General features: G+C 39.9%; 2 protein-coding genes across 4 annotated transcripts; one reads left to right on the top strand and one right to left on the bottom strand.

Moving 5' to 3' along the window:
- The first annotated feature begins 201 nt into the window (after positions 1 to 201).
- LOC116252174 (uncharacterized protein ycf20) lies at positions 202 to 7,635 on the top strand. Of its 3 annotated transcripts, XM_031626279.2 has the most exons (4): positions 243 to 641; positions 1,812 to 1,997; positions 5,954 to 6,155; positions 7,184 to 7,635. In XM_031626279.2, exons 3-4 carry the CDS (start codon positions 5,956 to 5,958, stop codon positions 7,626 to 7,628), a joined length of 645 nt encoding a protein of 214 aa, XP_031482139.1. In that variant the 5' UTR covers positions 243 to 641; positions 1,812 to 1,997; positions 5,954 to 5,955; the 3' UTR covers positions 7,629 to 7,635. The 3 variants fall into 3 exon arrangements, with proteins under 3 accessions (XP_049933177.1, XP_031482139.1, XP_031482138.1); XM_050077220.1 differs by lacking the exon at positions 1,812 to 1,997 and having other exon boundaries at positions 202 to 641; positions 7,190 to 7,635; XM_031626278.2 differs by lacking the exon at positions 1,812 to 1,997 and having other exon boundaries at positions 269 to 641.
- A 5,105-nt stretch (positions 7,636 to 12,740) lies between these two features.
- LOC116253471 (transcription factor MYB3-like) lies at positions 12,741 to 21,346 on the bottom strand. The gene is made up of 4 exons (XM_031628294.2): positions 20,921 to 21,346; positions 15,094 to 15,543; positions 14,217 to 14,346; positions 12,741 to 13,416 (listed from the first exon to the last, which is right to left on the bottom strand). Exons 2-4 carry the CDS (start codon positions 15,224 to 15,226, stop codon positions 12,858 to 12,860), a joined length of 822 nt encoding a protein of 273 aa, XP_031484154.1. The 5' UTR covers positions 15,227 to 15,543; positions 20,921 to 21,346; the 3' UTR covers positions 12,741 to 12,857.
- Positions 21,347 to 24,096: the final 2,750 nt, after the last annotated feature.

The following is a 24,096-nucleotide window of genomic DNA, read 5'->3' as shown; positions in this document are numbered from 1 at the left end:
CAGATATTGAACATCCATTATTATTATTATTATTATTATGTTTCTGGTGTAGATTTCATGTCATTTAATTGCTCGTTTGATTCGCAGTTTTTTAAGACACTGCCAATGGAGTTTGTAGAGCTTTCAAACCTTTTGCTGGAAAACTTCTTCAGGCGTAGAATTTTTGTTGATGTCCAGCAAACACATCTTGGATATGGCGAAAGTGTAACTTTTTCCTTCCTTGTACAATCCTCCCGGATTCTTTTTTTTAGAGATTCTTTTTCCAGGAAGAAAATTGCTGGAGCATACGTTTGATAGGCAGGAAATATACTGTAGAGCCCAGATTTTTATGTGCGTCTTCAGAAACTGTCTGCGACGGTCGTCACGCACGGGACGAAAATCCGCGCGAGCGCCGACTTGTCCGCGTAAAAAAGTCGGACCTGGTTCGACTTTTCTTTTGCCCGTGGACAAAAACATGTCCGTTGGGGCATCCATTTTCCCCCTCAGCTGGCCGTTTCGTCTCCTCTCCACCGCGCGCCTCGTCCTCCTCTCTACCGCCTTCTCCACCGCGGCCCTCGTCCTCTTCTCCACTGCAGCAGCAGACAGCAACTCTTCCTCCTCTCGAGCTCCTCCGCAGCACCACTCAGCCAGCCCTTCATGAGGTTGGCTCTCTCTCTATCGCGTCCCCTTTATTTGTCGGCCGTGTCCGTCTTCTTCTTTTTCTTCTTAATTTTCATCATCTTCTTCTTCATAATTCGTATGATGCATGGTTGTTCACCGGAGACAGAGGGGTGGGTGTTGAAAATGTGCTGATTTGGGAATTTTGTGTTTCACAGTTCCTGTTGCAGAGATGGTTACTTGTCTAATATTTTATCGTCGATGGCTTTCAAATAGTTTTGCTGTTTTCCATTCATTAAATCGTTTTGGTTGTCAATTACTGTTTCGGACAGGGACTGCTTTGGCGCTGCCCTGGATTATGCTACTGCTGCATTTTAGGCATAATTGTTTTTTGTATGGAAAATTAAAGTATTTTTAGTTCTTTCTTGGCAGTGTTATGCATGGAAAAGATGTCTTTATGTGCTTCTTCTTCATGTTTGAGAGCGGTAACAAAACATGCTTGTAGTTGGTATAATGTATTTTTAGTTCTTCGTTGTATGTTGTTTAATGACATTCCTGTTAGGATTTTGGCGGTTTGTCTGCTATCAAACTCTTCGATTCCTTCTCTCTCTCTCTCTCTCTCTCTCTCTCTTTTAACCTTTTGAATGCAAAGCAGTTTGTCTGTGCTTTGATCTCATGTCAATTTATATTTTTTTCAATAAATAAAAATAATGAAGGCATTGCAGTCACTTGGTTTGCCGATACGGAGGGCAGCAGAATAAACTTTACCACATGCATTTCTTTGATATGAAAACTACAAAAATAAAAACTCTTTTCCTCTCGTCCAGACCTATATTCAGTAGCTTTGCACAACCAAAAACATCATTACATGTTGAAATGAGTCAATGGGCAATATCGCAATGTGTAACCTCAAAGTTAGGTGCCAGGTCTCAACGAGTTTAACATTCAGTCACTCAGATGCAATTCACAGTCTTGATACAATTTTTCTGTACCGGCAATGCACAGCATGAGATACAAAAACTGACAACTTCTTAGGTTGCTGACAATGGTTATATTTTTTGTCCTTATCCTTTTGTCTATGGTTATCAAACTGTAGATGTTTGTCCACAGATTTTTGTCTGTGCCCATCTCACTCTGGTAGTAATTTTCATCCATGGATTTCTGTCTGTGACCATGAAATGCCTCCTTGTTTGTTCTTTTGTTTGTGATTCCAGGAAACTGCACTCGAGCTAATAGACTTCGTCATTCAATAACTCTATAGAGTAAAATCCCGAGGCCCAAGCTAAGAGACTTTGTCCTATAGAAAGTTGGGTAGGATGATCTTAGAAGGCAACATCTCTTCTACTGGGTTTGCAGTTTCCTGTTGAATTTTGTAGCGTGTTGTCGGTTTGTTTTTTCAGGTATGCTATAACTGAGCCATTTTATAGTTAAAGAAAAGTGATTACAATACCTTGTCCATTGTTCGGGTGCTACTTGTAGTGTTTCTGCGTTTTGTTGTATCAAAGGTCATCATCCTTTCTTTCTATTGTAACACTTACTGCACTACTTCCGTGACTATTTTGCAGCATAAGGTTCCAGTTTTCCTTTAGGAACGTGAAGAATTAGGTTAGGAATAAGAAGGACTTGGTTTATGAGTTCATTATGTTCCTTGTTATAAATGCATTATTTGTGGGAGCATGGTAAGCTTGTCAGCTTCCAGTAATAAGAAGTAACATATACATGCAATGTGCACAACACAGTCTCAAATGTCTAGTTATTGAGCTTATGGCATTTTACAAATACTTTTTTAAAGACAAGAAACTCCAGAATACCATCAGTGGGAAAAGTCATCATTTATGAACGAGACCCTCTAAGAAGTAGTGGAAGTGTTGAATGTGGATATTCAAATGCAATACTAAGGACTCCTTAAATGACACCTGGAATTTATGAAAAGCTATAATGTTGTATAGTGTACATGAAAATCAATGACTTTGATTACCATACATGGAAAATTTCTCACATGTATTCTGACCAGATCTTCAAATAATTGTTTTCTAGTCTATGCCAGTCAAAACTGATCACTCTTTTCTGTCTATCTTGTTGTTTTTGTCATTTTTTCTTTGCCTATAAGTTTGAAAACCACTCTAATAGTCCTCAAGATGAAGTATCTTCTTTCTATGTAAACAGAGTAAACACAATTTGAGAAAAAAGCTCATCATCTTGGGAAATTAAGCTGAAAGTGGAAGGAAAAGAAGATTGACAATGTTTCTTTTGCAATAATTCAGTAAGACAACATAAATTTCTTTGAAAAGATAAAGTATCAAGCTTTTCTTTGTACAAGTAGAGAAGGTTCATGGCAGTTCTAATCCTAATATAAAATGAAATATTTCGTCCAACAGCTTTTAGTGCCACTGCTTGTAGTGACAAAGTTTGTTTGGGTTCTTTCAGCACGAGCTTCAGTTATTGTTTGGTGAAGAAGAGCTTAAGCTGGTTCAGTAGTAGACATGCCAAGCCCAAAGGGGTGTGTTTTGCTAGTTTAGCTTATCTCCGCACGAGCTTCAGTTATTGTTTGGTGAAGAAGAGCTTAAGCTGGTTCAGTAGTAGACATGCCAAGCCCAAAGGGGTGTGTTTTGCTAGTTTAGCTTATCTCCCTACCTGGTTCTAGGTTTAAACATGTTATGGTGGTGTCTTGTGTTTATATATATATATATATATATATAGAGAGAGAAACAGTATGAATCTATGATCCATTCTTTGTGTTGATGTTATCGTCCATTTGGAAGGTCTCAAAGTTCTACAATTTACCATCTTCAAATGCTTTTCTTCTGGACAAGCAAGAATCTCTTGATGTTGATGATTTAAATGGCTCAATACACTTGGGCAGGCTACACTTCAATTTTGTCCAAAAATACTGATGCGTATGCTTCATTGACAGTGGCAGTTGAACCTGCTTTGCAGAAAATAAGTCTCTTTGTTCTTGTAAGTTGTAACACGTAAACTGGGTTTCTGTCTTTACAATAAATAATGAACTAAGACAGCTAGTATTGGCTGTTCAGGGTGTTATCTTTCTTTGAGTAGATTATTTTGTTCCAAGAACTAATGGCACCATGTATCATCCAAATAATGTTTCTAATAAAGTTGACATTTTCTAACACCTAATTTTTCTCTGCTTTTCTCATGGCTATGTGCCATTCTTTGGTGGAGGTCACATCCTTCTCTATGGAACGAGATTAGTACAGGGGTGTCTTCAATTCAAGGTCATCTAGGTAGTGCTGTCATTGGATTTCATGGTTGTGGTTGAGATTAATTCAATGCTTGACAGCACCCAGCTTCTGTCATGGTTGTTCCCATCTCTGTGGTGAATATATTAAGCAAAACTATGATCGATTTTATATGTCACTTTTATACATTACACTGCACCCTTGAAGAACATATTGCTGATGTTTTTCTTTCCAGAGCTAATGAGTAAATCAAACATGCATATCTTTTTAAGGAAAAGAAGGAAAAAAGGTAGATTTTTGCCGTTACAAGTCTTATATTTTCTCCAATGTTTTAAAATCTGGTGACCCGGGACTCGATTTGTTCGTACTTGACTTGTGACTCGGCAAGTCAACTAGGTGACTCGGGCCGGGTTTTGTTAACTATTGTTTTTACAAGAAAAACAATATCTAACTTGTCATTTAAATATAAAAAAGTTGTAAAAGGACTTGAATACATGTATAATTGATACCATCAAGTAATAACTAAGTTATAGTATCTCTTTTGAGTTTTGATACAAGAAATTGATAACAAGGTCTATAATTGCATATTTCAAGAAAATTTTTTTTTTGGCAAAAATCAATATATCAATGAAAAACAAGTCAATAAAAATCAAACACTAAGATTAGTATATTAAACCTTTACAACTATCTAATGATTAACAAGTTCGACATGTATGTTAATATTATATAAAACAAAAACTCCAAAAGTAAAGAGTCCAATGTTCTAAAACTTGAAATAAATACACCATACAAGAAGTAAAACCTAATTAGTTTTACCTTTTCATTTGTAATATATAAAAAATAAATTAACCATAATTCTAAATTTTTATATTTCAATAAGTTAGCAGATTCATGTCAAAAATTAAGTAATTAATAAACAAATGACATTGTTAATTACAAAATACAAAATTTATCACTGGACTACACCGTGTCAAACGAGTTTTGGCCAAGTCAAACCAAGTTTCGGCCGAGTCACAGCCAAGCTATGTCACAGTGGTACGTCACTTTTGGTGGAGTACCTGTACCGGTACGGCGGTATGGCCCGGTACGTTTGGATCTCGTTTCGGGTCCGAACCAGATCCAAACTGTATTATAACTAAAATGTAAAAAGAAAATGACTTGATCTTTTTTTTTTTTTTAACTTGCATAATTATTAACATAGAAGCCTCATTAGCCAAGATAAAACCATGATAATTTATTCATTAGCAGCCTCTTTTTGTTGGCATTTTCATTGTTTGAAGCTTTTTATCAAAATGAAAATGAACATTTTTGTCAAATTTTTTGAATTAATTATATATAATAGTCGCCGTACCCGTACCAAGTTTTACGAATACACCGTACCAGTACCCGAACCCCCGTACCCGCACCCGTACCCGTACCATTGTGACATAGCAGCCAAGTCATGTCGCGTTTCAACAAAACTGTGTCCCCTTACGGGTTGGCTCATTAAAAGACCGAGTCAACAGAGTTTTTGAACACTGAGTATCTCCACATTGTATCCTTTTCTCTGTCTTTAATAATTATCTTTTCAGAAGAATGTTGTGTCCTTGTACTTTATCAGGAATATGAGATTTATGACCCTTCTGGAGTCCTTATATTAATTTTGTTCTCCTGGAAATTGGAATTTTGTGCTAGTGCACATGATTACTGTAACGGATTAATGTTCAGGACGTGGTCTGCCTGAGTGGTTTGAGTCAGCTTTAATTTCTTACAGTCTCTTATGTGATGTGGTGAACGTGGCCAAACTACCGAGTGTGGTTATAATTTACTTGGTTTCACTCATATACCCTTCGCACATTAGACGCCATAGTGCGGACGCTATCTTTTGGCCCCAGAATACAGGTAGGGAAAACTAAGATATGCTATAAAAGTTATGGCCATGCTTATGCTGCCAAACCCTCGTATATTTTGTCATTCTTGAATGCAAAGTGCAACTGGGATGTCTTTGTTCCAGAAACGTGGGTGTTATCTCTGCATGAAAATGCACTTCATAGCTGTCAAAATATGCATATTATACAAAGATGTTGCATTATTCAAAGATTTAGATATTATCTGTTTGAAATTTTCATTGCTTATTTGACTGTTCATCCTTAACATCATCAACTTCTTCTTTGTAGCCATGTGTGTGGTGATCGCTAAAGAACACCAACCTTCACTTGTCTTCCAAAAGAATCTCATACTTCCAGCTTCACTGTGTATAAGGCGTCGGTGTCATGCTTCTAATCATCTTCAGTGGACTGCATGGATTACCAGACACAAAGTTCTGCCTCGTCTTCGTGTTGTCCAAACTGTTTTATCCTATTCAGTTACCAGTACAAGGTATTTTCCCATGATTGACTACTTCATAACATTTTGGGATTTGTAGAAGTATTTTGCATAAGCCATTGGCATTCAAGTCTTCCGCCTTCTAAGTCACATGGGTACAGCTTCGGGTATGAGTATGGCGAAGTGGGTACAGCTGTACAGGTATGGTAATTTTAGAAAATTTGGGTATGGGGGTACGGTAGAGTGTGTATGTAAATATATACATTATATATATAATAATTCACAAAAAATCTCAAAATTAAAGAAAAATGAGAAGAAAATGTAGAATCTAGGTGGAAGCGAAATAAAAAAGAAGGGAAAAATCAAAATTAAAGAAAAATTAAGTTTGAAAATATAAATTTTTAATTTGTAAAATACAGCCGTACCCACGTATCCGTGTCGCCACGCCTGCATACTGACACAGGTATTTGGGCAGGTCATACGTACCCGTGTGACTTAGTCAGCCTTATATGGTGTGCTCACGTGGTCAGATATATTCTTATGCTGTTTGTAGTCTTTTCTACATCGACTTTGATAAAAGTCCTTATGAAGAAAAGTCTAGAAGTGTTACTTTGCTAACATTATTGTTCCTACTTGACTATGGTACCGTGAGCATGCAGCTGGTGACTCATCTCTTTCGTGTTATTTGGCATGGTAGTACTATAAAATTGTTAGGGAAATAGCAATTCAAACAATATATATTTTAACTCTTGAGCTACTAGTTATGTTCTTTAGCCTATCATAGTGTTTTCTCATGAACCAGAGGTGTATAGATGTCACAATAGACTATCTGTAATATTCTTGTATTTATCTTGGCCTTCACCAAGTCATTTTTGTAACCTAGGTTAGGAAATTCAGCGTAGTTAACATCACTGTTCCAGGTTGATTTGGCCGGAAGCGTGCAAGTTTCTATCAATCATGGTCTCTATATCCTTGATTTGACTTGATTTTTATTGAGCCACTTTAGATAACGTGTTGAAGAAATTCACTTTCAAATTGCTGCACTGAGTTACTGAACTGAAACAACTTGGATATCATGTCAGAAACAGCCTCAGTGGTCGTGAACAAGATCCTCCAATAGGTGCTGACAGTGGGACACGTTTAATCAAAGCTGTCCAGTCTTTTGGAACCAAGTTGAATGAGAAAGTAGAGAGGTTGAAGAAGGGTTTGCCTATCAAGATACTATCCTTTCTTGTTGGCTTCTACTGTGCAACTGCTTTCGCTACTGTGATAGGACAAACGGGTGACTGGGATATACTTTCAGCTGGTTTGGCTGTGGTTATAGTTGAAGCAATTGGTGCCCTCATGTATAGAGCATCTTTTCCTCTCTTTGATAGAATCAGAAGTCTCATCACCTTTTTTAATTACTGGAAGGCCGGTCTCTCATTAGGCCTTTTCTTGGATTCGTTCAAGTATGAAATCGATACGATATTTGGGTTGTTTGACTCTTCCAATCTTGAAATAGATTTGTTTCCTCTATTTTGGTAATTTGATGCATCTCTCTCTCTCTCTCTCTCTCTCTCTCTCTCTCTCTCTCTCTCTCTCTCTGTGTGTGTGTGTATTCTCGTGGTACGTGTGCTCTATATATATATATATATATATATATATATATATATATATATATATATGTATATATATAAATATATATATAAAAGGTACGGAGGCATTCTTTTTTTACATCCAAAATTACTCGAATTTGTCTTATCTTCCAAAAGCAGTGGGAGATGACTGGGCGGAGCCAATCAAAAGGGCCCAAGTTGGGTGCAATTGGGTTGGAGATCCTATATTTTATGCGACCATGCAACCTAACTAGTTTCCAGGTTCGGCCACATTTATTTAACTCTTCTCCTACTTCATCTTTAAGGCCTTAAATCTAACCCCTGACCCAGAGGAATAGGCAGCTGCCCCCATCTCTAACTGTGTTAGTTCGGCACCTGATATTAGGTGATTTTCGCTCACTGGGTTGTTGAGCATGGGTGAAGAAAAAAAGGGTCGGCTGGGCTCGAGTATGCACCGTAAAACTTTTCTTGCATTTTTAGTCAGAGTGAAAGGACCCCCAGTTGGAGTCGTTGATGAAAAATTTTGCAGAAACTTCTTTGCTGATCCCCCAGTCACCAAAAGAAACTGAAGATCCGTTGCAGATCACTACTGGAAGTAATTCCACCATTCTACAGAAAGTAGCTCTAACTTCTGAACCTAAAAGCATGCATGATTAAATACTTTATATGCAGCTTATCGAAAGCTTTTCGAACCTAAGCGTGTTTTATAGCGCTATTAATCTGGAAAGTTATTTGTTAAAGCCGGTTGCCTTGTTGAGTCCTGCCACTCCACTTGCAGGTCGACTCTATTAATGATTTTTCATAACGTTCATCTGTCCCTTTTCAAAGTGATTAGTAACAGGCAAGCAGAAATAAATGTCTTAGCAATTACACATCAAGGAGAGAATAGTGGCGACTGGTGATGACAGCATCAGTTGGGAGCAGGTTGCAATAAATACGCATTAGGCTTCAATTCAGGGCTATAATTGTTTCTTTCTGAGTTGAAAGGACTTAATTTTATTTCTTAAACAATGAAGTGAAGGACAAATAATGATGTATAATTTCCATTAGTTGGGAGAACGGTCACTAATCTCGAATTAATTGATACCATGTGCAATTGTCCATCTCTGAGATCTTAAGAAAAATCATGTTAATTCGTTAAGAAAAAGCATTAGTTGGCACAGCCTAAGTTTGTCCAATCGATTCCACGCATTGAGAGAGATTTAACTCCTTTGGCCGATTGGAAGTAAAAATTTTCGACAGGTCAATGGTTGCTGGACCAGTGACAAGAATGGAGATAACAGATTCGAGTACTCTATAGTCTCCGTCTCCCTCCAATGCTCTCTAGAAGCTTTTTGAAACTTGTTCCGTCTCTGTAATGGTGTATTGAAAGCTTTTTCCTCCATCTTTCCTCTTGCACCCTGGTGGTGCAACAGAAACTATGGTGAATAGGCCCTTTATTTAATGAGGTTTGGTAGAGGGTGTCACTAGGAACCATCCACCACGTTTGAATATGGAGTGTACGATAGAGACAGAACGTCCATCTCAGACGTACTCCACTAATCAAACACCCCTAAAGGAAACTAAGGTCTATTCCGTGATCAAGTAGATCTTTTGACTTTGCGGATGCATGAGGTCTATGTCAACAGCACTTTAGTTGTAAGCCGCTAGCTATTATGTTGCACCCGGTGGCGGAGGTAGAAATTTTTGGCTGAGCGACGATAATTCAAAAAATCTTAGACCCTTCAAATACAAAATAAATAGTGAAATGATTCCGGGACAATAATATACACAAATAAGCAAATGTTACAAATTTTGTCGGGGAGCATGGGCAACTGCAAACATAAGGACACATGTAGCTCCGCCACTGGTTGCACCTTAGCGGGTGTGACAAAGTTTCAAAAAATAAACCCTTCTCTATTATGGTCTGCTAGAAGGCATCGCTAGATACCGTCCACCGTGTTTGAATGGAGCACATTTACCTGAGACACACGCCACTCCAAAAGAAAGATCTATTTAGTGACAAGTGATGAAATAGGGGATCGCTTTTGCAGCAGCAGAGGGATCTGAATTTGCCTAGGGAGCATAAATGTGCAATACAAAGTTCAGATACGGAAAATGGTATGTTTTATGTGCTTAAGTATTTACCTTCATACTTCACTGATCAACAAAGGGAGAGCCAGGTTGTAAAGTAGCATGATAAATATGGACCTCTTGAGTTAGGCAAATTCAGATCCCTCTCCTGTTGAAAAAGCAGATACTGAGTTCTGAGAAGCTCCTCCAGCTATAAGGATCTAAGCCCAATCATCCAAGTGAGGTATATGGTAGCCAGAAACAGTACTTGCATTGGCACATTGCCTTTGTCTTAGTCATGAACAATCTAATTCACACAGATTCTTCATACCCATGTTCTTTTGGCCCCATATGTGAAAGTGTTCTGGCACATTCTTTTCTGTGGCTCATGTAAAATCGGGCGATGTTGCGCCGAGAGCGGTGGGTGTTCGGGGTCGAACAGAGTCATGTGCTCGAGTCTCCACTGACCCCTCACGGGCTACCACGTGATTCTTTGTCTTGTCGGATTTTTTTTTGTTTTTCCTTTTCATTTTTGTCTTTACTATAAGGGGGGGTTTTTCTTTCTCTATCAAGGGTATTTTGGTCATTTATCCATCCAAATACCCTCTTCAATATTGGGGGCAGAACATATATCATGCTTTCAATGTCATGAAGGCATAAAAATCTTCTTGCCCATGCTTACAAACAAAATAAAAAGCATTCTTTTCCCCCATATAATAGTCTAAACTCGTTTTCAAGTAATCTTTTCATTCATGATTCAAATCTTTTCCTCTTTCACGTTTCAGCCACCGTAAAAATGACTGCGAATTCGCTCCAAGAAGGTCGCGGCATGTCACTATCATCAATAGATTCTTTAAAAAAAGAGATAAGATCTTAGTTGCATCTCACCAGTCTCCACTGTGAAGATCAGCCAGTTTTGACGCATGCCCAAGGACCTGATCAGGATCAACGCCTAACTCGGTGACTTTCATAGGTCGATTCCTCTAGAAGATAAGCAGAGTCCTTTATGGGGTTCCGATTTTCAAGTTACATATCACGATAGCAGCCACGTGATATAGTGAAAGGTAAAGAAAGGAAGGGAGAAAAGTGATGAATAGTTCGGCTCTAAAAGTTCCACGTGTAGATATGGTTGGAGGCCAAGAGTACGAATATTGGCTATTGATCCATCAGACTCATAGACTGTCTGAAGATTGCAGTGTATATCATGTTTGCTGCGATAATTTTAGTTGGTGGAGCAGAAAGCCACAAACTCCGCCTCCATGTTTCTACATCACTTTGTTTGGCAGCCTATGCCAAGTTGCCGACAAATGGCTTCGTGGGTAAAGAGTTCAATTACTCGAAATGCATGTAAACTGCTAGCGGTCTGCTTAACCCCCTGCTTGCTTAAAGCCAAAAACAAGAAAAGAAAAACGGAAAAAAAAAAAAAAAGTTAAAGATTGCATTTGAATTGTAGGTGGAGTTCGGCAGCAGCATCCTTCCAATTTTCCAGGTGGGCGCGATGGGATCTAGCAATTGAATAGGCAGCAGAATACCTTTCTCTTTTCAAAAGACATTATGTATAGAATAGGCCTTAAACATAAAGCACTAAACAAATAATTCAAGAACAAAAAGTTGATGAATAAACAAAATTATCAAATTTTGTGCAACTATTATGTGAGCAACAAGCCAAGATGTGGTTCAGCCCTAGCATGCTCTCCAAGCCACGCCAATCATCCACTCGAATGGTCGACCCCTCACAAGCCACCACCTATGACGTTATGTTTCGTCGTTTATCGAAAAAGTGTTTTTTTTTTTTCACCTTTTTTACAATTTTGACCTCATAAAACAAAAGAAAAAAAAAAAGGTGTTTTGAGTTTTGTTGTGAAGGTGTTCCTCCTTAGTGAAGGGCATTTTAGTCATTTGGACAATAAAGCAGTGAGGACGTGACCGATTTCACAAAGTTTCTTAAAGGAATAACTAGGCCGCAGATTTATACGGCGTCACATGAATGTTGTTGATTAGACATTTTTTCTATGGTGATGATATTGCGGGTTGCTTTTTGTTATTTTCGTTACTGTTGCACATCGGTGGTGTATTAACTTAAAGCTTCTTTCTCAAACTCAAGGTTAATTAATGGCCATAAGATCTATAACTTTCGGCATCACAACTAGAGCCCACTCTATGGCTACCCCTTTCCCTTTAGGCACCTATCTATTTCTGCCCAGATTTGATTGGTAGATCCATTGCAGGAGCGAAGACATGCCATCTGTACCGCCATAAAGCTGACTTCACCCATTCTGCGTTCCATATTACCTCGTGCCGTGTGAAAACCGGTTATCTCTTTCAAATCCACCTTGGCCCCAGCTAACAGCTTTTATATAATTTATATATATATATCGATGTGTTAGAAACATAATCCAATGCATTGCATGGATGTGCATGTCAATAGATGCGGGGGGCTTCATGACTCATTCTTTAAAATCTTATATTAGTGGTTGAACTTAGGTAGATATGAGTCCAAGCACGGTACATGTTTGTGGAGGTATGGGTTGTTCACAACGTGGCGCAATGATAAAACATATATATTTATATGTATTTAAGGATGTTTGCATGCATCCGGGTGCACCGTGCACAGTTTCCAGTGCATGTCATGCAGACCTAACCCACTTTCATGATGGTGCTGACCCACTTTTAAAAGCGGGCCTGCATGTTACGCGAATGCCGTTGAACATTATTTCGATGTGCATGGGTCTGGTATGGGTGTTTTCTTTCCACTCTTTCTCGTGTAAGATCCAACAGCCTGTTGGATGAGTTCGCTCCCTCTCTCTCTCTCTCTCTCTCTCACACCGAGCAATCTAAGGTCTAGCCGGCGCCCCGCCGGCCCATTTCTTACCTGCCCGGGCCACGCTTTGCTCTGGCCCGCAGGTTCTGTCGGGTCAATTCCGCTGGAGCAGAAGAGGAAAAGAACAAAGTGCAGCAGAGTAAAAAAAAAAAAAAAAGTAGTCACAGATAAAAATAATTAGTTGACGCCCTTCAATCTTTATTCTTATGACAGCAGATGAAGCAACCCCATTTTTGTACAATCAAGGATTTATTTAGATCAGGTTAAAGGAGCAATGCTGCTTCTCTAAGAAAGAGAGAGATTCCCCTCTGCAGGATGGTTCGCATCCACATCGAACTCCAGAAGCCTGCTGATCATCTCTAAGTCGAGATGCTCGAGCTTGGAATATTGGTCGGAGCAGAGGCCGGCATCAGGGTTCTCCGACTCACAATATTGGAACAGGCCCTTGAAGAATCCAGCTTCCTCCCTCGATTCCTGCACCAGCCGGTTGCTCATTTCCACCATCCCGGTGCTCTGCCCCTGCTCCGTCGCAGCTGAACCAGTGGTGGGGAAGTCGAAAAACTTGTCGATATCGAGGTCGATTTGCACATCGAAATCCTGATCTAGCGGGCAGCTCCACGGCCTCTCGCTCTCCCCGCCGGCCTTCTCGTTGGTGCTGTCCGGCGTAGAGGAAACTGGGCACGTTCTTGTTGGTGGGAGCGGCTTCTGGGCCTTCTTCAACTTCTGGTTTATTTTGAGGTTTAGGTCACTCATTGATAATGATTTTTTGCTCAAATGAGTATTCCAGTAATTTTTTATTTCGTTATCTGTTCGCCCTGGCAATCTTCCGGCGATCAGTGACCACCTGCATCACGAATATACATGAACTGTTCAGAAGAGAGGGAGGCCGGTGGGATAGAGAGAGACTGGGAACACATTGATAATTCATCAATATCAAGGGGTCCACCACGTTGGTACTCACTTTCGAGTCATTGAAAGGATGGAATTTCACCTCACTCTCGATGAAAACAGCAACCATGGAGCCCCTCCTACAGTCATGACATCTACCAACGAAAAGGTTTTCAGGGTCCAGTGCATTAAATAATACTGTTGAAAAGGCAGACTGAATTTTCGCTGGAGAGAGAGAGATGAAGGACCTATCTCTAGCTTGCGTTTGTGCTTGTTAGTGAATTTCTAATTTGACAATTAGAACCCATTGGCCATTGGGCAGGTGGAGATCAATTGTCTCAAACCTGATCGAGTTTACAGTTACCTGATCATGAACTGCCTATGACTTATGCTGCTGACTCAAACGCAGGTTTCCAAATCACCATCCAGCCAAGAAAAATCTTACACGTTGATGGTAAACCCTCTTTCGTGTTGACTTGAGAAATGCATTCAGAAAGCATGAATCCGACAACTGCTTTCATGCCGCGAAAATCGCAATAATTCGGTAATCAGAATCTGTATAGTAGGAAACCGAGTGCGTAAACCTCAACAATTTCACTGGGGACTTTGTTGTCTTTCTATTGTAAGAGCAATAACTCGTTCATGGAGCCGTAGGATACATAGTCGGGCACCAGGATGGCATCACATCTTCTTATTTTTCCAAACAATGGCCAGAGTAGAGTGAGATTATAGAAGTAAATGGTAAGATTGAGTCACCTGTTTCCCAAAAGATTGTGAAGCCTCATAATTAAATCCTCTTCATCTTCTGATATGTTCCCTCTCTTGATATCTGGCCGTAAGTAATTCAACCATCTCAATCTGCAGCTCTTCCCACATCTATTTAGACCTGCAAGGTTATGTCACATGGATCAGTTTTCCCTTCAAGAAGAAGAAAACAAAAAAAACTTTAAAAGATCACGGGTTCTCTAAAATTGTGGTGATCAATAGAAGGTGTCGTGAAAAGACCGAGTTCACATGGAGAAAGTAACTAAGTGGGGTTTGCATCAATCCCGATCGATGGAATGGGAACACCACTCGGTACCAACTTGGATTTGCAGGTCAGAGTACTTCTTCTGGTGATTATGACACCCAACCTCTTGAATTTTACAGTGTAGTTATTACGATGATTAGACCCATCTCCGTGAGCAGGAGAATAATTTTCGGTCTCGTAGCTCACGGGAGGAGAAGGATTCAGATAAGTATAGCAGACTTCAAAGCGGTTAACTAAATGATACAGTCTCCAATTTCTGATCACTCTTTTGAGTAGTCGCACCAGGTTTAACCTCAACCGAACCTACATTGGCGCATCTTTAGACTCTTAAGCTTCATACTCGAAGTGCTTCTCCGAAAACTAAAACGTCACTGAGTTTAGGACGGCAGTGTGAAGAACGGAACCGCACTGACACGAAGAGCTTGGTCTTTTACAGTAAAGAAAGTCTCAAGAAGTACTAGACTCTAAAATCAAGACCATGAGGCAACAAAAAAGGCACAGCTTCTGCGCCTGACGTTTTGGAGACAAAGAAGATTCTACCCCCAACGGAGCTGTTCAACTCAACACACACGCACAGACACAGAGAAAGAGAGAGAAGGAGACCTGCTCTGGCAGGCAGAAATCTCCACTTCTTGTCACCATGGATCCTTATGTACTCCGATAATCTCCTATCTTCCTCTGCTGTCCATGCTCCTCTGGTCACCGCCTTCTTGTTGTGGCTCTCGGGCTTCACCATTCTTTCTCCTCGGGAGAGACAGCGGAGCAACGACAATTCAAACCAAGACAGAAGAGTGAGGAGAAGAGCGAGGGCTAAGAGCAGAAGGGCAGCACGCGACCGTCCAATCAACGAAACGCATATTTTTATACTCGCGACCTTCCATCCCACGCTCAACACGTACTTGACGCTGGCCGCCACGCTACCTACACCTTTAGCTCGGCTCCTATTTTAAGGTCGGCTTAAGCCCAGTTGGGACCGGCTTTGTCCCATGTGGTCAGAACGTTGGGCCGCTACGAATGGATCCACCTTCTTCGTTTCTTGTCCTCATGAGGCCACTAGGACAAACAGCTAGCTACATCAATATTCTCAAAGAATTTTTATTTTATTTTGAGGTCTATCATTGACTGTAATTCCAAAGAAGGAGGACCACTTTTTTATTCTTTTATTAATTATTTTTCTAAAACTGTGAGCTTAACAAATATCTCAAGTTAAATTATACATACATTCCAGAGTCAATTCAAAGTTAATTTACATTGATTTTGAACATTATGACTTTCCTCAACTTAGGAAACATCTTCACTGCAGTTGTGAGACAATTAATCAGGTAGATATTATTCCACTTTTTAACTATAGGCTCAAATTTAGTAAAATCTCTGCAAAAAAAAAAAAAAAACTTGGGTTGTGACTTCTTCTTGTACATGACGGAACAGAACCAGTGCTAAAAGAACCAGTGCTAAACATGTGAGAGCACTTGTGTGATGGCATTTAATTTTCATAAATCTTATGCATTCAGAGATGTTCTTTGACATCTGAAAACTCGTCGATTCTAAGAGTCCATTATTCGGATATTGTGGAACGAACATCTCACACACACCACGTATAAGCTATATACTTCGAATTGGAGGAATTAAATCGAGAGACCAACATATTGTCGAGAAAACAACTGGACTTGTGGGAGAGATTTTGAAGTCTTCCAACATCATATTTAATAAGGAGGCCGATCAATAAGATAGATATTTTATCATTCCAAAAATTTTTCTACCTAACCTTCAACTCATCTTTAATATAAGCAAAATTCACAAGGTGGTAGAGGACAAGCAAAGCAACCAACTGAACTTCAATCCCAGCTCAATACTTTTCAAGTCAACTACATAAGTAAGAAGTTGAACGCCAAAAAGGAAAAGAAATGAAACGAATAGGGTCGAACATGCAATCCATTTTCTCTCAAACTTAGAACCAGTTTTCCTTCTTGCAATTATTTAAGATCGAGCAAGATCAGCTGCAATTATTTAAGCACTTGTGGCCCTTAATGCAACACGTACGCATGGCGGCTAACAACCTTAGCGAATATTTCAAACTCCCACTTCGTTATCTTCCAAATCCTCCCGAAATATTGAACCATGCATATGCATCATGGCCCTCTTTCGTTTTCAACGCACATGAATCGACTATTCCGAGTAACTACGAACGAACGGACGCTGCTAAAGTTTTTCAAACGACATCTTAACGCTTTCAATAATTTAATTCTGTCACAGTGGTAGCCAGCTTTGCGCTTTTTCTCGCCCCTCTGACGATGCTTGGCATAAGGATTGGTAGTTGAGGAGGGCAGAGATCGGCTTCGTGTGGACGGAGCCGAGCTGCGGCGGCGGCGGCGGCGCCTACCGACCACTCCACGGACGGAGAAGAAGAGGAGGACGTGGAGGTGGGGTGTTGGTTGGCCTCGTCGCCTCTGCTCGGCCGTCTCTCGTTTCACGTCATCTACCATTCCAATGGCTACCTTTTCCTTCTCTTTCATGGCAGCAGTAGTATTGTACTACTGAGAGCAGTGGAAGTCAGCACGTGCGGCGGTGGAGGGGAACGGCGTCCCTGACTCGACTCGTGTGAGCTCAAACTCTCTGCAACCAACGGGTTGGTGGGTCAGATCGCCGGCTCCAGCTTCTAGAACGTGCCAATCATTTAATTCTTTTTTCCTTTCATCCCTCAGGGGAAGCAGCTTCCCACTTTCACCAAATTACTTGCTCCGTCTCTCCCTCTCTGTCTAAGTAGTTTCAGCAGTAATAATTGATGCATGGATTTCTTTTCCAGAAGCACATGGCATGGGAAGACTTTTCCATAAAATGATAGAAATACCTTCATTTCCATAGTACGTGTGCATGTCTGCGTGTGTGCGGATCGTCACCCGTGGTGATGGAAGGTGAGGGCCTTTGCCCACAAAGTATATTCGCAGGTGTCCAAAGTAGGTAAATCCATTCGACTTCTCCTGCCATCTCTCTTATATATATATAGTTCCGTGTGTAAGAGGCCAAAAGCTTCGAGATGGCCGGAGAAATCCACTTTGTGGGGAAGAAAAGTGTAACTGACGGTTGAACAGTGGTGAACTGGGCAAGACTGCTTTTGTTTGCCTCAAAATTGCGATCAAAATGTGAAATTTCTAGACATTGTGACACGTTCTCCAAGTAAGACATTTTAGGAAATTGAGGCTGTCGGATGGAGGAGGAATATTGTGCCCTTTCGGAGGCATTGCTGGTACCATCTACACATTTATTGCTGGTATTCGTGAATGTGGTTACAAGTTCATACGTGAAAATGGTATAGCAGCGTCACTGAGGCAGGATTCTAACTCAATATGCTGATCCTTGTGTCTGTGTGTGCGTGCATACATGAGAGTGAGTGGCTTATTCCTCTCAAAGAAATTAAGTCCGGATCTTATTATATATGTGAGCTCAGACAGGTAGGTATGTAAGCTCAAGGACCTTGAAAATGAAACTCTCTCTTTATATATTTTGCTAAGTCATAAACAAATATATGTAGTGTACCAAAAACAAATTTTATATGTTAATACGATCGCAGCTACCAGAGATTAGAGCGTCTTTATTAAAAAGTAGCGAAATGGTATTTTAATGGGCAAAAGAAACACGTCATAAGATCGTCTCACCGTCACGTTCTCTTGCACGTACTCTGCCGAATGTCTCGCAGAAAAGGAGCCCAGCTTTTGCTAAAGGACAAGAAGCTGCCCAACTTACCTATACATATATATATATATAAACGTAAAATATTCAGCATAAGCTCATTTTTGTGAGATATTAATTAGCCTAATAAAGGCACGTGAAGCATCAACCCAAGAACAATATCTCCCAGAAAGACCGAGTTGTGACTTAATCTTTATTAGCATCTCGAGGATCCAATTGTGCATCGAGGCACGTGAAGCATTGCCTGTTGAACTTAACTCCGTCAGCAGAAAAAAGAATATTCAGAGAATCGGGTGAATGGAAGAGGGATCGAGATCGTTTCTGTATTGAATAAAAAACTAAAATCTATGTTTTGCCTAAAAAGCTAGAAAGATTCAAAAAAATATGTCACATTTCTCTATTAAATTGAACTTTAGATTGGGAGAAGGAAAAAGACAAGATTCAACGTTTGCGCATAAAGGCAGGCAGGCAGGCCAGCAGCAAGAAATACGGCCTTTCATGGTAGCTGGGTTCTTTTACTTGACAAGTTTGAGTAATTGCACTGTGAACAGTACTGACCTCCGTTCTAGTCACAGAACATCCTGCTTCTTCTCCATTCACTGGTGGTCCAAGTTCACCATTCCGGCCGGTGGTTGGGCAAGTAATATATATAATAAATGGTTTTCCGTCCAACTGGAGGGGTTTCTTTCAGAAAAACTGTTGCCAGCCTCACTGATTGGTCTGCCATTTTCATGGAAAAAGAAATCGAACCTCAGCCTTCTTGGTGGGTTTACCACTTTTTTAGACATGTTTCTCTTCTTTCCTCTATATTTTACTACTGAAAAATGCAGGAAAGCTAAAGGGTCACTGGTGGAGGTCAGAATCGCATCTATAAGCCTTTCATCCCCTTCCTCCCCACCGACCGTTCTTAAATGGTCGTTTTGGTACCACCATGTGTCATCTCTCTCTCTCTCTCTCTCTCTCTCTCTCTCTCTCTCTCTCTTGTAGTTTTTAACCCACCAGCATTTTTTACTGTTACTTTAACAATCTGGCGCTCTCAAGAGACCAGCTCGTAGACCACTAGTTGACGCATTTCTTTATTTTTTTAACCAAAAGGAGTGAGGTCATTCCCCACCAGTCATCGTCTAACGTATCTTGCCAGCAGAAATTGATTAAAGGCTAGGTCTGCTACAGCACATGGTAAGATCTCGATGAATGTCATGAGGAATAAGAATATAATCCCTCCCCACATGATAAAGAGGAAGATTGTTAAATTGGATAATGGCTGCATTCTTTTCTGTGCTGGAATTTTTTTTTACTGACCATGTTAGGACCTCTTTTCTGTAATCTTTTCCGGTCGAAGACAAAACGAAGTTGGCAATTCTTGTCCAAAAAAAGGGATAATTCGGCTAAAAATCATCAACACCAGAGCAGCTAATCCTGATGCTTACAGTAGTGCTCGGTTTAACTTTAAGGCAATGTAGAGGATGCGGTACAACTTAAGATAAAAAAAGCCAAAACTCGAAAAAATTCCAAATGTTGTCGTGTTGAAGGATGACAAATGCAAGCTATCTGTATATTACCTAAACAGTTTCATGATCTCCGAATGCCTTCCTAACCTAACCAGCTCAAAAAGGCACAGTTGTGTATATTTTGCTTTCTTTTTCACGTGATATAGTTTTACCAAGTATCAGCATTTTCATGTCAAAAAGTGATGCTTGCATTCATCTATATGTTGCCCCAAAATCTCACTTTCCATGGCATCGGAGAAAGTTGTACTGGTGATGCGTGGTTCTTTAGATTTTTAAATCTACAACCCCTTCTTCATAAGATGCCAATGGTGCATAATTTTTAAGCCGGAAAAAGAGGAACAAGAAAGGACAACAGTAAGTTCACACTTCACGCCATAGGAAGTAATCGAGAATTCTTTAGATGCTTTTATGTTTCCTCCTCCATGTTTACACTTTTAAGGGAACACTACCCATCTATGAATTAACTTGAAAGTATGTTCTTTATAAGTCTGTAACAATTTCTCTTGCTTCTAGAAACATTTGAATATAATCTTTCTCACAGAGAACTTTAGAATATGAAAACTAGCATTAATTCATTATTCGAGCTTGAAACTGCTGAAGGCAAACCTGTGCTGAAGCACAGCCCACCCGAAATTTTATTTCAACAGCCTTCACTCTTCAAAAAGATAACCGCATTTATCATTTGACCATGTAAACTTGTTCAGCATTTCATGTAATCTTAGTTTTGACGACATGGATCTAGTTTCATAACCATTGAGAATTAAGTCATCTGATAACAAAATGAAAAGGAAAATCAAGGTCGTCGTATAGAGCATGAGTAAGTCTTTCAGGAAATAAGCTGTTGTCTGCTATTCATAACAACTAAAAAAGGATCTTGAACTGGTAAAACACACCAAAGAAACGTTGAATTGAATTCAGTAAAAGTCAACTACTCAGTAAAAATTAATACTTTTTCTGAAGTATTCCTTTTCTGATCAGTTATAGTAATAATGTAGAAGTTTGTTGTCGGAGCAGGACAACCTACTGAGGATACGGCGGTAGTCGAACCAGTGCCAAGAGTAGCACAAGAATGAAAACGAATATTATCACGTAGAGAGAAAAGAACTACCTCTTCTTAACCCATTTGAAGCATAATTAAAACACAAACTAAAAACATAACAATGAAAATGTGCAACAAAAAGCTAGAACTCAAGCAGAAGCAGGACGCATGGTATCGGAAACTAGAACTGTACCTAAAATTTTGCTGTCTCTCCTGGTGAGTCTTTCATCCACTTAGTACCACGCCTATTTCTTTTCACAAACAAGAGGCATGCTTACACATATGAACTACACATCCTTAATCATTCACCAAGATAGTTGATGCGTCATCATGCCCTTGAGACAGTTTGCTTGGCTGCACTTTCACGCCCACAGACCAAATTATACATTTTCCTGGGGGTCGTGATGGCTTCAATTTCTTTTCATTTTCTACGTCCGCACCAATATATATCTCGCATCCTTGATGGATTTTCGCCAACTCGTCTATCAACTTTTGGGCAAAGACCGTTAGTTCTTGCCTTGTATGTGAAAGCATTTTCTCTGGTATTACATATCTAAAACAAGCAGCTGAAGCTGCAATTCATGCGCCTCTTACTCTCACGGCATCTGCCTATCTCTGTGACTGTTAGTTCAAGCTATGAGTGGCAAACTCGAGCTGGTAGTGAATAAGGTGACAAAATAATGTCCTTTAACCACTCTGTGATTCTGCAGCAAAATAGTACTCCAGATGCGACTTTCCCAGTTAGTAATATTTGTTCCTGTTCAATTTAAGAATATGCTAGCTACCAACTTTGTTTCCTTATTAGAGTGATGATAATGCAAAGTACGTCAACTCTTTTATTGTTCATATGTTTCAAAACAGATTCAAAAGGTGATCTTCACTGAGACCGAAGAATCAAGAAGTCCTGTATGGTGACTGGCAGTAAACTTTGGACGTGGACTCTCTAGTTGCAGAGACACCTGCAGCCTGCAGGTACGCTTGGGTCGAGCAGTCTTACGCTGCTGGGTGCATAACTAGTTAAGAATCAAAGAAAAAAGTTTTCAGTAAGTGAAAAATGCAAAAAGAGATTTTTTTAATTTTGTAAAGAACTTGATTTGAAGATTAATTTACCATTTTTCCTATCTTTTACTGGGTGATACCAAAAAGAGAAATCTTACTGTTTTTTCCTCTCAAATTCATCCTACTGCAAGATCGGTAATGAAAGTGGACGATTGCTTATGCAAGTCGATTGGACCCACGTATTGACAAAGAACCCAGGAGCATTAATTAATATTCACCTGCCAACTACTGCCGTCAATTATCCGGGCTTTGACTAGTTCCGACCTCTTTCAACACGTATTGGACCTGGAAAGCAAATCTGAATCGGATCAAAATCCAGATTCGAGTTGTATGGTGGATGAAGAACACGAATCTGACAACAGCATTTAATTTAGAAGTATTAGGTATGGGATATTATATGTGCTCCAGGAGGACCGAGGGCCCTAGCTAGAAACTCTCAAACAAGCTTTAATATACCCAGAATCCATGGATGCATTGTCTGTGGACCCAACAAAAGTATTTGATATCAAAGATGCAGCACAAAAACAAGGTAGATTCATAACAGAGGTTCTTCCTACTATTGGCAGCCAGCAGCCCGCACCAATTTTGCTTTCTACCACCTAACTCTTTGGTTGACAGGATTGGACTGGAAACAAGCTGCATAAAAAAAAGGACTTCATATTTATTGGGCTTCCATGTGCTAGCTGGCCTGTGTTTGCATTAAACCCACACCAGGGCAGGTCCAATAAAATGTTGGGTGTGGTCCAACTATATCTGCATGTGATTGTGGGTAGGTGCGACTGCCGGAGCTCTTGGTCTGAGGTGATGTGCCTATGTCCTTTCTGTTTATTGCCTCAACTTGATACTCACTTTCTAAGATGCTACGGAAGGAAACACAGTTATGAACCCTCCCGAGATCACCAGTACAACTCCATGAGTGTACTCATGGAGATGCACCACGCTTTGGCTTAAGCAAGTTGATGATGTACATGAACTCGAAGTATGCTTTCTGCTTTCTGTTTGCATTTTTGCACCTCAAGGTTCGGGTTGGAGTTGGATCTGAAGGAGGGAAGGTTGAAGAAGTTTGCTTGTCATAATGCACAAGAGCTTCATCCGATCGAGTGGAAGGAGGTCCTGTAATTCAGGAGCAAGAATCCTCAGCAATGAAGCCAAAGACAAGGAGCAACCAAGATAAATCATGATACATATGCGCCTCTTAGATGATCAAGTTCAACAGTCAGGAAAAAAAAAGAAAACTCCGTTATTCCATTTTCCATTAATTTAAAAGAAAACAAAATCCACCAACTGAAAGCCGTAATATCTTAGGTATGAAAATAGCTTGTGGAGCACTGAAGGTTTTGAGAAAGATCAGTAACCGTAGACATTGGATTTTTGTAGCTACTCGTTGCGTACGGCTTAGTTCTTTACTTTCTTTTTTTCCAATATCGACTTGATGCAACCGATGGAGCAGGTTCAGATCTAGCAAACTGCACACACCGAATTGCAAGAAGATTTTCCAGCAGCGTGTTAATTTTTTGCAGAAATGGAAATGAATTTTGCTTAATTTGACAAAGTCTGTCCGTTCCGTGTTTATTTATTAAGTAGTCCTACCAGCTATCTGTCAATTTTTTTCAATAACAAAGCAATGTCGAACCTAAGTTGGAATAAACATTATAAGAAGAACAGCATAACAAGCAAGAACAGAGCAAAACAGAGCAGAGAGAGAGAGAGCAAGTCGTGGAAGGGAGGAAAACTTATTTCACTCATTCCCTTTTGAGATATATATACATACAAGCAGGTAGGAGGTTACAAACCAGCCAATCAACCAATAATCAGACAGAACCTTTTAACAAAATTTGTTTCTCTCTTTTTCTAGACGCTTCTAGTAACATCCTTATTCGAATGAGATAACAATATGATTCGTGGACCCAATCCTCAAGTCTAAACCTTTATTTTAAACCAAAACTTTCAACACTCCCCCTCAAACTGGTGCATGCAAATCATGTATGCCTAGTTTGGATTTAATGAACTGAAATTGCTTTTTCCAAGAACTTTTGTGAAAATATCTGCAAGTTGGTTCTCGGAAGATACATGAAGAGTTTGCAACACTTTAGATTTGATGTAGTCACGTACCAGATGAAGATCAACTTCAATGTGCTTAGTACGTTCGTGGAAGACAGGATTAGCTGCAAGGTGAATCGCTGCTTGATTATCACAGAATACATCTGCAGGGGCTGCATGGTTTATCTTCAATTCTGTCAACAATGACTTTAACCACACTACTTCACATGCTACATTAGCTAGTGATCGATATTCAGCTTCAGCTGAAGA

Source organism: Nymphaea colorata, chromosome 4 (assembly GCF_008831285.2).
Source record: "Nymphaea colorata isolate Beijing-Zhang1983 chromosome 4, ASM883128v2, whole genome shotgun sequence".
Lineage (NCBI taxonomy): Eukaryota > Viridiplantae > Streptophyta > Magnoliopsida > Nymphaeales > Nymphaeaceae > Nymphaea > Nymphaea colorata.
Note: the sequence above shows the minus strand (reverse complement) of the source record. Positions and strands in the feature narration are given on the sequence as shown.

Coding starts and splice junctions, on each gene's coding strand:
- LOC116252174 (XM_031626279.2), top strand. CDS start 5,956: ATGTGTGTGGTGATCGCTAAAGAACACCAACCTTCACTTGTCTTCCAA. Junction 6,156..7,183: donor TATTCAGTTACCAGTACAAG/GTATTTTCCCAT, acceptor ATATCATGTCAG/AAACAGCCTCAGTGGTCGTG.
- LOC116253471 (XM_031628294.2), bottom strand. CDS start 15,226: ATGGTGAAGCCCGAGAGCCACAACAAGAAGGCGGTGACCAGAGGAGCA. Junction 14,347..15,093: donor ATTTCTGCCTGCCAGAGCAG/GTCTCCTTCTCT, acceptor ATAACCTTGCAG/GTCTAAATAGATGTGGGAAG. Junction 13,417..14,216: donor CACAATCTTTTGGGAAACAG/GTGACTCAATCT, acceptor TTCGTGATGCAG/GTGGTCACTGATCGCCGGAA.